Consider the following 12,580-nt stretch of genomic DNA (forward strand, 5'->3'; position numbering starts at 1 on the left):
GAAGGAGAAGAGGGAGGGAGCTGTCTAGGGGACAACAAATGCAGTGGCTCCGGGAAGAGGTGGCTTGGCATGTTGACGGAACAGCATGGAGGCCAAGGTGGCTAGAGCAGGGCGCAGGAGTTTCGAGGGGATGGAAGACCAAGTCGATCATAGTGAGGATCTTGTCTTTTACTTGGAGTGAAATGAGGAGCCAGTAGAGAATTTTGAGCAAGGAACACAGCCTGACTTATGTGTTGAAAGCGTCATTTTGTCATTTCACAGATAATACCCTATAGTTAGGTGCAGGTTAGTCTGTTTCTTCCCCTCAGATTGCCTTGCTGCAAGAGTGGATACCATACAAAATTAAGCTCCATATCCCGAGTCACTGGCCCAGGGCTCATCAAATGTTCGTCAGCTCGTCAAACCCCAACCTTGTTCTTTATAATCATACTGCAAAGGCTGTGCATGGTGAGAGGATAAAGAAGTTGATTCTCCTCCAAGTTTTGCCTGCTTCCACTCACATAAAATTTCCTATGGATTATATGAAATGCTGAATAAACAACTTCTGGCACAGAGAAGTCACTCTAAAAATGTTGGTTTGTCTCCATGTCCAAACATAAAGTAGCCTCACCAAGCATTTTGTCCCTCAAAGAAACAAAATATACGAGAAACATGAAAATATACATCTGTCTGAAGTACAGGGATGTAGTACAAAGCAGTGCAGGGCTGTAAAGATTTTAAGCCCACTCTCGTGTTCTCCAGCAGAACTGAAGACAGCATGTGCACATTCATAACCCCAGGGAGATGCCTGCTTGCTGCAGGAAATTAAGAATTGTGTGATAGTTCTATAAAATAAAACTGAACAATAGTGGATGCTCTAGAAAAGCGGTAAGCTTTTTGAGAAGCAAAATTGCCGTTTCTTTTGGATCTGGCCTATCTATTTAATGTTGCACAGACTTTTATGTCTTAAAAGACCTCGTTTATGCTATATCATAATTATAAACACACCATCTGCTCACTTCTGCCGATATGTTCATTGAGTTTGGAACATTGCTTATTGGTGCATTTTCACATCAGGTAGATGTGAAGGTCAAGGGGATGGAGAACTCTATGGGTGGTGGCGGGGTGGACACAGAGACCTGCAGGGTGCAAAGGAAGAGCAAATCCCCAATAAACACCTGTTTAATGATCATTGAATGCAAAGGGTTATACAGACAGCTAGTGTGACATCACTCCAGTTTGCTTAATTATTAAAGAAGTGGTTATTAGGTAAAGAGAAAAGTCACTAATAAAATTGGACAACACAAAATTGCAGAGATATGTTTAGTGTAGAAAATATACTTTATGTGGCATTTAGAGGAGAAATCATGTCATTTTGTTTACTTTCCTGGGCATATTTGTGGGAAATTGGCAGTTTATTTGTTTTTAAGATGGTTTTCAGATGACTACCTATTGGAAATCCCTGTTCATTGCTCTGCTTTAAAATCTTCTTCTCTTATCTCTTTCCAGTGTAAATATATTTAATCTGGCTTCAATAACTGAAACATTTCTCATTGCAGGGATGTATGTGTTTTACTATAACATTTCCCCTTCTGAGGAAATATTTTGGTATTAAAGTTACACCAAATGAGCCTCTTGCTGAAATAAAAGTTTTATGTAGCATATTTTTGCCAAGGTTCATGTAGTTTTTTAGAAAGAGTTGCCATCAAGAAATCCCTCCTTACATATTCCTTAAGATAAATTTAAATAAGACACTTAGGTCATTGTTTTAGTTATTTTCTCTATTTCCTTTCCATTGGTAGACTCTTTTCATGGCCATATGAAATACTTTTCAGAATATTTATCCATAATGACCCTGATAATACTTTTATTAAAGGGAGGTCAGAGGGAAGGAACAACAGTATTTAGGATGCAAAAATCTGCACCTCCCTGTTTGTACTGGTGGCTTAGAGGTCTTGGGAAAATGTATCCACTGTCACTTCCTACTAGCTGCAGTGACAGGGACAATATGGTTTGCAAGATTTCTCTCTCTCTGCCTCTCTCACCCTCTCCCCCGCCTCCATTATTTTGGAACCCTCATGCGAAGAGAAAGCAGAGGGGGTGGTCTCCATTGTTATCCCCAAGGTTGTAGATGCTCTTTTGGTCCTTTTAATTGAGATATTCTTATCCGAGGAAGGAATTCCTTCCAAGTGCTTTCCTTTTCCAGTTACTTAAGTTTCATGTGCTCTGGGCACCACCCTTCCGTGTTAGTGCGGTACCACCACCAGGTAAACCCAGCTCATATTTCCTCATCTTGGCCATGATGACTCCAGGGATGGGGTGCAAACTGCTCACAGCAGCTGTCTCTTTACTCTGTGTTTCATATTAGTTTTTACCAAAACCAGCACTCCTTAAGGGAATTGCTGGAAAAGTGCTTGATGATTTTATTTGGCTATTTCCAAAATCAAACCTTTCTCACAGTACCAGGATTTTCTACCTTGGGAATTATTTTAAAGAGTGACATTCCTTCTGAAGACAATTTCAAAAGAGAAGTTGTCAGATTTTGGGGGAGTAATGGTAGTAGTGTTCAAGCAAATTAATTTCCTCTCAGGGAGTAAGTGCAAGGGCACAAAACTTGGTTGGGGATGCAGATTCATTTTAATTGCATTATATTATAGGAACATTTTGTATGATACCAAAATAAGACTGCCTTTTGGAGTTGGTGATTTCTTCTGGTTTCCAGGCCGTGAGAGTAAATAGCTGTGTCCATATGCATGTGTGAGCCTAATGCCCTCTGCAAACTTACCCTTGCAAAGTCCAGCAAATTCTCAGACGTTTTAATCAGCAGTGTGTAGCTGGTATTACTACATCATGTTACCACAACAATCTGGTTTAGAAATGGATTTCTTCAAAGACGTCATCTTAAAGCCATGTTCTGTTTTTCAGTGTTTAAAAGTTATTAAGGCTTCTTAACTCTTTGGAAGAATGTTCTTCAGTCATTGCTTTTATTGTCACTGCCCAGTCACCACTTACTCTTGTCTGTACCTCATTCCCTCAGACACCAGCCCCAACTCCTCCCTCACCAAATCCATCATCATATCCTTGTGTTGTGGATCTTCTGTGGCCCTGGCCCTGTTCCCTCTGCCTTCCTTTGAAATGTGTTCTCCAGCTTTGCCTCTCATGACGCTTTTTTTTTGGCCGGGAGCACTAGTCCCAGCAGTGACCTTAGTCACCACAACCAGGATTATCTGCAGAAGGGAGACACCGTGAATTCTGAGGTTCGCCAGTCTGATGGTAATCCCGGAAAATGAAAAGTGATGAATACGGCTGATGGGAGAGCAGACTGCTGATCCAGAGTCATTAGGCTGCCCCCTGGGAAGCCACGAAACAGGGACTCCAGTTCCCCATTCCCGACATTGTCGACCTGGCCGCCCAGCATTCTGGGCAAATAGTCCTCCTGACCCAGAGTTAGGGGCCTCGCTGACAGTCTCCAGGAAACTTGGCAGGTCTAAATGCATCCTTACAAGCACTGCCCGTAAATCATGGAGCTGCTTTACAAAATGTGGTTTTCCTCAGTGACACTGCTTACTCATGATTTGAAGTCAAGATTCCTGAGAGAGTCCAGGCTGTCAAGTCTTTTGTTAACTGGCTGTAAGCATTGCGGGTTTTTGTTTTGATTTTTTGTACTGCCAAATCCCCAAAGAATGAGGATTAAATAAGTTTCCAAGTTCCGAGAATGTTTTCCCCTTGTCACCCCATGCCATCCCTCTCCCCTCTACAGAAGATACAATGTGAAGTGATGGGAAAGAACTATGCTTGGTATTGAGGCTGATGCCACACTCTGATCCAAGAGTGCCATATTTTCAGGGGCTCAAACTTCCCCAAAAGAACAATGTCATAATTGTGAACCAGAGAGTTTTCTGTACAAACAAAAATACGACAATGACAGATCTCTAATATAATGTCAAGGTAAAATACTCCTTGTAAGAGGATTGCAGAGAGACCTTCAAGAACAAACTCCTCAGTGGTACATGGAATAGTAGATTCTAGTGAATGGTTTACTGAATGAATGAGTGACTTAATACATGGAACTCGAGTACTGTTAGTTAGTGAGTGTTGGGAATAATGTATGTATTGCCTAAATTCCCATTTCGATATTCTTTCTACCACACTTTGAAAAATATCCTCCCCTAAAACACTTCTATAAAATAGAACTATAAACACACTCTGCAATTACACAGGAGGCCAAAGTGTACCACTAAGTATATGCATGCAAATATATAGTATAAAAATCACAACTGTAGTATATCCTAAATCTGACCCATCTGAAACTTATATATAAACTATAATGCAGATGAAATATTTAATTTATAAGAGCTTTGATGAGTTATGTATATTGCTTGTCTCATTAAAAAAAAATTCCTACAGGTTTTTTTGGAGGTATAATGTACATAAAGTGTCCATAGAAATTGGAAGTAATGTGTCATTTTTCTCTTGATGAATTTCCCATAATGAGAGGCAAGAAAGGAATGACATTTAATGTGCACCAAACTCTACCTGTTAAAAACTATTTAACCAGCGTGTCTACTTGACAATGTTCTCCTTCCTTGTTAATTTCACATAGATAGGTCCCCCATTTTGGAGGAGAGGAAAAACAAATAAAGTAGTCCTTTGGGTTGAGTCTGATCCAAAGAGCTGAGAATGAAGACACTAGCAGAAATTGTCCCTGTCAATAGCCCATAGTGATTCAGGACAGTATTTCGGCCCAATCTTCTCCAAGTATTTCTAAAAATATTTATATTGTTATTTTTCTTTTAAGGGTCTGATCATCAATAAAAAAAAATTATTTCAATTCTCAGTACATGTACACACACATTTCCAAATATCCTTAGGGAGGAAGGGTATACTAGTTGTTAGTTAAAAACAAAAGTGAAGATTTGTAGTTCTAACTTTAAAATTGGATTCACAGTTTTGTAGTGTTAACATACATTTTGTGTGTGTGTGTGTGTGTGTGTGTGTGTTGTGTGTGTGTGTGAGTGTGAGGAAGATCAGCCCTGAGCTAACATCCTTGCCAATCCTCCTCTTTTTGCTGAGGAAGACCAGCTCTGAGCTAACATCTATTGCCCATCCTCCTCCTTTTTTTCCCTTTTTCTCCCCAAAGCCCCAGTAGATAGTTGTATGTCATGGTTACACATCCTTCTAGTTGCTGTATGTGGGATGCCGCCTCAGCATGGCGGGAGAAGCGGTGCGTCTGTGTGCGCCCGGGATCCGAACCCCGGCCGCCAGTAGCAGAGTGCACGCACCTAACCGCTAAGCCACAGGGCCGGCCCATATAGTGTTAACATACTTTTAAGGTAGAATTGAGCTTCCATGACAGTAAAGTGGGAGAAATTCTATGTGGGTTGAGATGTGTTTATTATTTTTAATACAATGACCTAGGTAGTAATAAACCATCCCATGAATTTTGCAGTAGGCTTGAGATATAGGGTTTTGTATCTTTAACTGGGGAAAAGTTGCTAATTATGAAATTACATAATGAAACAAAACATAGACAGAAGAGTGGAACTCCTAAAAGATTACTGTTTTTGTCCAATCGGTGCTAAAAAACAGATTTCTCTGTTTAGCCAAAGAATCATTCTTAGGCACTTAATACTCCAGAGGCCATCGGAATGGAATATAACACCCCTGGATTATTTATTGTAAACTGCAGAAAGGCTTATACAACTGCGCAGTCCAGTCAGGTAGCCACTAGCCCCATTTGCCTATTTAAATTAAAATTAATTCAAATTAAATGTGTGTTCAAATCCAGTGCATATTTCAAGTGTCCAATAGGCCCATGTGTCCAGCGGCTACCAGATTGGGCAGAGCAGACATAGAACATTTCCAACATGAACAATACCAATCTTAAAGAGTATATAAATTTTTATTGTTTATGTTTATATTTTTTCATGTAAAAATATTGGCCAAATTTCACCAAGACCCTAAAATATTTAAAAGAATTCCAAATTGGCTACTATAGCCTGGAGCTAGTGTGGCAGATCTCAAAATTTCTACAGATTTGGGGGCCATTTAAAGAATCTGTTGAGACAATAACATTCAGCAGAGTTAGCACTCCTGAGACTAGAAGTTCCAGCAGATTAAAAGGCAAACAAAATGTTTGCAAAATGTATTCAACATTTTCCTGGTAGCCACGCCACTCTAATATTTAAATACTAGAATACTACATAATATTTTTAAATTTATATTGGTATGCTTTAGTGTTTATTTTATTAAAAATTACGCTACTTGGTAATAGCGTCATTAATGTCACATAGGGTTATTATTAATGTTATATATCCAAGACGTAACAAAAAGCATTTGTTCTGTTGTAAGCAGGGGGCTCTTCTTAGACCCTCTGGGGTTCTTTCTCCTCTTATGCTCCTGTGGGGAGGATTTACAGAAATTCCTGTCTGAGACTTTTCTGCCACTTACCAGCGGGGTTCTGCACAGCTAAATGTTGCTGAGGCCCCAGCAGAGCCTCAGAAGAAAAAAGAAGGAAGAAGGTGCCTGTCTGCAGCTCAGCAGGAGTTCTCAGACCACATCTGCCTCCCGTGGAGATTGTTAGAAATGCAGACTCTCAGGCCGACTTCAGACCCCTGAATCAGAGTCTCTTCCAGATCAGTGGCTTGCAAACTTGAGGCAGCCCCATAATTACCTTGAGAACTTGTTAAAACAACTCCCTGGGCCTCTCTCCCAGAGTTTCCAATTCATTAAAGGTGTGACAATGCTGATTCTGATTCTGATGGAGGACAGGGACCACACTTGGAAACCACTGCTCTCACTTGTCCTCCTAGTTGGTTGCACATTGGAACCACCTGGTGAGCTTCCTAAAAGCCTGATGCTTGAGTCCCCCTTCCAGAGATTCTGAGTTAAATGGCTAGTGTAGAACATGGGTCCTAAGATTTTTTTAAAAGCTCCCCCTGGAGATTATAATATGTAGCCAGATTTGAGACGCCCAGCCTATATATATTTCATAGTCAGAACTTCTACTGGGGGGGAAGCAAAATTGGATCTAAGCAGCAACCCCTATGATTCTGGATGATGCTAGAATATATCTCTAGGGTTCAGGGTGAACACACCAGTTCTACTGAGCTTCTCCATCATCTTCCACACATGAAAATCCTCACTACCAAAGCCTTGGGACCAGGTTTATTAGCCACTCCTTCATTCATTCCACAAATATTCACGGCGTCTCTGCTATGAAGAGACCTTGCTGTAGCTGCTGGAGGCACATCATTGAACAGAATCATGGAGTTTACATTTTACTCTCACACCTATGTTAAACTCAAAATAATTGCTCTGTGGTGTTAAAGGAAAAACAGAGCTAGACAGTGGTTAAAGTGGTAAATACAGATTTTATTCAGGAAAAAAACTATCACAATAGGGGAAAAGAAACCTCAGTATAAAACTGGGGCTCAATTCCAAATACAGCAAGGAAAAGTGGGAATTTATAGCCAAGGAGTCAGGGTGGGGTCAGTGGATGGAAAATGAGTAAGAGGAAACATCAGGAATCAGGGAGATTCCAGCTACAGAGACCTAACAAGATTCTTGCTGAAGCCAGGCCAGGGTGATCAGACATCTCCTGGGGGACAGTGGAGGATGAGGAACTAGAGCAGATATGGAGAGTGGTCAGACATCAAGAGTGGGGATTCTGGCTAAATTGACTTAGCAGGATTCTTGCTAAAACTGGATGACGCAGAGATGAACACAGAAGCCCAAAAATCAGGGCCTAGTGATTGAGGAGAGAGTTCAGAGGAGCCTGATTAGGGTTTGGTTAAGGAACTAATCTTTGTCAGTGGATTGATAATATATATATGTATTTATACCCACATATGCAAATATATAAAATATATACATCATATATAAACACATATACATGCACACACACACCCCTCACACAGAGAATGCCTTTCAACAAATTGTTGTCTCCCTTTTGTTCCGGACCGGACTTTGGTGTTGCTCAGTTAACTCCCCCAGGTCTTCACATGAACCTGACTTCCCAGATGAAATTTGGAATGCTGTGTATGTGCGGATGAAAAGTGCCCAGTCTGTTATTTGCCAATTGCCATTCCAAAACGGGTGGAGAGGAAGAGTTGAAACTTTTAATGGGTAGCATCTGTTCAGTCTCTCTCGCTCTTCCCTCCACCTCATGCGCTGCCTCCTCCCCACCCAGTTCCCATCCCTAATTTCACAACCTTCTTTCCCGGCTTCTGCATGTGTGTGTGTGTGTGTGTGTGTGTGTGTGTGTGTGTGTGTAAAATCCTACTCCCTTTTCACACCAGCCTGCTCTCAAAAACATCTCTGCTCCTCCGGGAAAGCCTGGAAGATCCCAGACCTCCTGCCCAGAAGTGGTTGACAATGTAGTGTTTTCATTCGAATGCAAATTAGTCTCTGGACAAGATTCAAGGAAAGTGCTTTCCCCTCCAACTGTCTCTCCAGCTCCACCCCAGCCCCTGTTGTCTTTTGTGTTCTTGTAAATAAATGAGAGGCGACTGGCTTTCAATTTGAAGACACAGCTGCAGGGGGCTCTTAAAAGCAAGCTAGAGAGAGAGATGCTGAAAGATTTGGAGCCCAGCATTAAAATCTAGAAAAGAGAGGCTTTTTTAGTCTTTGCATTTACAGTTGCTCTGATTCCTCTAGAGAGGCTTTTTTAAAATACTGTAAGACCCAGCGTATTTATCCCGACTTAATATTTTCCCCTCCTTTTACCTTTTCTTGTCCCAAAAGAAGAATCAACGCAACAATAGAACAGAATAAATTCTACGAAGTATGTTTATTCTTGATGTTCTCCAGATAAGTATGCAACTAGGCCATTTTGGAAGTAGAAACTGTATCCAATGAAATGACCGTGGGGGTCGGGGGAGAAAAAGATCTAACGCCTGAATTTCTCTTTAAAACTAACAGATCGGGATTGCATTCAAGTAGATCATGATGGCCCTGTTGGGTGGCCTTTTAAAATCTTTATGTGACTAATGCGATCACTCTGCTATTACACATCTTAGATATGTAAGCGGGATACTGTCCCATTCGCCAGACGTGATTCCCATCCCACTGCCAGCCGGCCTTTTTGCGAGCTGCTTTTTCTTTCTGTAGGGAAGGAAAGAAGATCGGGGGGCGTCTGCGTCTCGATGCAACGCGCAGTTTTGCTCTCCAGGCCCCCGAGCGCCCAGGTTTCCCTCCCTCGCCGGGGCGGGCTGTGCGGGTGGGGCCTTTTGCTTCCCGCTGGCTAAGCGCGCGTGTTCTCTCCTCTCCCGCGCACAGGGCACCACGAGCCGCGCGGGGCACCTGGCGGGGCCCGAGCCCGCGCCGCCGCCGCCGCCGCCGCCGCCGCCGCGGGAGCCGTTCGCGCCCAGCCTGGGCAGCGCCTTCCACCTGCCCGACGCGCCGCCCGCCGCCGCCGCGCTCTACTACTCGAGCTCCACGCTGCCCGCGCCGCCGCGCGGGGGCTCCCCGCTGGCCGCGCCCCAGGGCGGCTCGCCCACCAAGCTGCAGCGCGGCGGCTCGGCCCCCGAGGGCGCCGCCTATGCCGCGCCGCGCGGCTCCTCGCCCAAGCAGTCGCCCAGCCGCCTGGCCAAGTCCTACAGCACCAGCTCGCCCATCAACATCGTCGTGTCCTCGGCCGGCCTGTCCCCGATCCGCGTGACCTCGCCCCCCACCGTGCAGTCCACCATCTCCTCCTCGCCCATCCACCAGCTGAGCTCCACCATCGGCACGTACGCCACCCTGTCGCCCACCAAGCGGCTGGTCCACGCGTCCGAGCAGTACAGCAAGCACTCGCAGGAGCTGTATGCCACGGCCACCCTCCAGAGGCCGGGCAGCCTGGCAGGTAAACGGCTCGCTGCCCACCTTCCGCGGCTCCGCCACGGGGGCACCTAGGCGCATGGTGGGGTACGGTGCAGGATGGAGGCAAACAGCTGGGCTGGAACAAACTCCACCTGGGCGTGTCTGTGGGCCAGTGTTCGGCAGCTGCGGGGTATAGAGAATGCCAGGAATAAGTTGTTAGTATCCAAACTAAAATATGACAGTTACTTCTTTTTGGAGATAATGCAATCTCTCAAACTCCGGTTTCTCTTTCTCCCTCTCTCTCTGTCTTTCCCCCTCCCCATCTGAAGACTAAGACATCCATAAAATTAAATCAAATTTAATAAAGAATCACATAGACCTGTTGATTGTATCCAGAAAAAGAGCAAAGCAAATAAAAATCACAGTGTTTATATGATCACCTGTAGTTATCTACATTTAGTTGTAGAAAAAAGTAGGGAATTTTCCCAAAGCAGACATTCAATTTACATAAATTTCAATAGTAGTGACAAAGTAACCAATGATAAATTGCCTTGAATTTTTACTACTTTGTTACGCCTGGAATTTGCTATATTTTGTCTAAATTGAGTCCCTGGGAAAAGTAAAGGACTCCTCCATATCTGTCATTGAATTTACATAGATTCCAACAATGGGGGAAAAGTAACCAATGATGAAGTCCCTTGAATTTGTTACCTGCTTATTAGAGGGATGGAGGGGCTGGGCTGGACTGGCCTTGGTAGGGAAATCTATTTTTCTTTGCTGTTTCAGAGGAGGTGACATTTCTATGGTCGGTATGCCCATCAAAGACCGGGCTGAGCTGGTGATTCTCTGCCGATAGCACCATATGTTCAGCTTAAACAAGACACTATGATTGAAAGACTAATGTTTTGTCTCCTAAAACACCTGACAGCTAACCTGGATTTGTTGTCGGTTTTTTCCCCCTTATGAAAGTATTTGGTAATTGTGTCACTCTAGTAACAGATGCTGCGTTCGTATGTTTTCTTTCTTGACATAAATAGATAACTGTGAAGATAAATAGGATAAAAAAAGGAACCTGTTGTGTTCGCAAGGCAGGTGTCCAATGGCTTCTTTAATTCGGCATAGTAATTCCCAGTGTAGACTGGCCTGGTATAAAAGGATGCAGGCTGGAATTCTGCTGCCCCAAATTATGCTAGGTATATTTACTGAAATGAAAATAGTCTCTCTAGCTCACTCCTTCTCTCTCTTTAATAGAATTTTGGAGGTAGACAATCATTAATGCCAACCCAGTGCCAGTACCAAAATATCTATAATGTAGGGACTCAGGAGTAGCGAGCTGGTTGGAAGAGGGGGCTGGGAGGCATATGGAAAGTCTGGAACAACAACAAAGTATGGAAACTTTGTTTTATAAGTTTGTAAAATAAGTTACTAGGTCATGTCAGGGAGCAGGGAATTGGTGATTTGTGGGAGACTAAAGCCACTTGACACCTTTCCCGGGCACCATAGAGAGGAGGAAACTGAGTCCCAGAGAGTCCAGGGGACTTACTAAAGGCAGTTTCATTTCCTGCACAGACCTGGGGAAAGAGACCAGAAGTATTAGCTTCCAACTCTTTCTCCCACTGATTATACATGCTAAACTTGTGCGTGTTCCACTGTATAATTTTAGTAAAAATAGGGAGTGTGGGTCTGGTGGAGAGGTTGGGGAGTGGAAATGGGGCTGAAGAGAGCCTAACAGCTCGTTGTATCCTTGAATTTGGGAAGAGGTTTTAAAAGTAAATATGTTGTGAAAATCGCTTGTACTCTAATATCTGGAATGAATGTTTCTGAGGGTTTGGGGTGTGTGTGTGTGTGTGTGTGTGTGTGTGTGTGTGTGTGTTTGTGTCTATTTGGGGGTGGGGAGGCTTTGGCCAGAAAGAAGAGAACTTCAGTTGATCAGCACAATTCCATGTGCCTTTACTTCCCTCCTTGTTTCCACCTGTTCCACAAAATTCTCTGACCATGTTTCATTTTTGTTACCTGATAGAAAAAAAATCAACGTGCCATTGAAGATTCTTAATTTTAGAGCTCCAATGAACACTTTTAATGTTTGAATTACTTTGTTGAAACTGCATACTTTGAAATATTCATTTAAAGATTTTTTTCATGCAAATTACTGCTGGCGGTATTTGAGTTTAAAATTATGCTATAACTCTGCATAAATACTTGAGTTGCATGAGATCATACATCCCATTTAGAAATTAGCAAGCTATGGCCCAGGAAATGTGGGGACGCAGACTCAACGTTTGCGAGAGATCAGAAATATTGGAGCTTTTGGACTCCATACCTAAATCTGTGTGCTTGATAGCATTCCAGGCATCGTAAAGTTTGGAGCCACCTGGTTTGCTAATTGAAAGCACAGTTACAGTCAAGACTGAAAAATAGCTTTTGGGTTTTCAGGGTTGTGATTTTGGAGATTTATCACTAATAACTAGGAAGTATGAATATGGGATGGGTAGCGACTTCCACTACTGAATGTTTAATCCATTCAATAATTATTTATTAAGCACTTCTTATGTACTGACACTGATTTAGACCCAGGAGAATACAGTAGTGATTGTATCAACCAAAATCCCTGGCTCGTTTCAAACGGAGAGGACAGAAAATCATCAAGATAAATACTTTTGGTAGAGTAGCCAGGGAAAGCTGTAATTAGAAGGCGACTTTTGAGTCAGTCATGAAGGAAGTGAGGAAGCTCGCCATGTTAATATCTGGGGTAGGGCATTTGGAACAGAAGGAGCAGCAAGTTCAAAGACTGGTAAATGGG

At 43.0% G+C, this 12,580-nt stretch overlaps 1 protein-coding gene across 10 annotated transcripts in view; it reads left to right on the top strand.

Annotated features, from left to right (window-relative positions):
* CTNND2 (catenin delta 2) overlaps positions 1-12,580 on the top strand; it is an 892,220-nt gene that overhangs the window by 498,358 nt on the left and 381,282 nt on the right. For all 10 annotated transcript variants that reach the window (XM_058564342.1, XM_058564335.1, XM_058564340.1 and 7 more), the window contains one exon: positions 9,259-9,823. In XM_058564342.1, coding sequence (XP_058420325.1) covers positions 9,259-9,823 — 565 coding nt within the window. The remainder of the gene's footprint in view (positions 1-9,258; positions 9,824-12,580) is intronic.

This window comes from Diceros bicornis, chromosome 20 (assembly GCF_020826845.1).
Source record: "Diceros bicornis minor isolate mBicDic1 chromosome 20, mDicBic1.mat.cur, whole genome shotgun sequence".
Taxonomy (NCBI): Eukaryota; Metazoa; Chordata; class Mammalia; order Perissodactyla; family Rhinocerotidae; genus Diceros; species Diceros bicornis.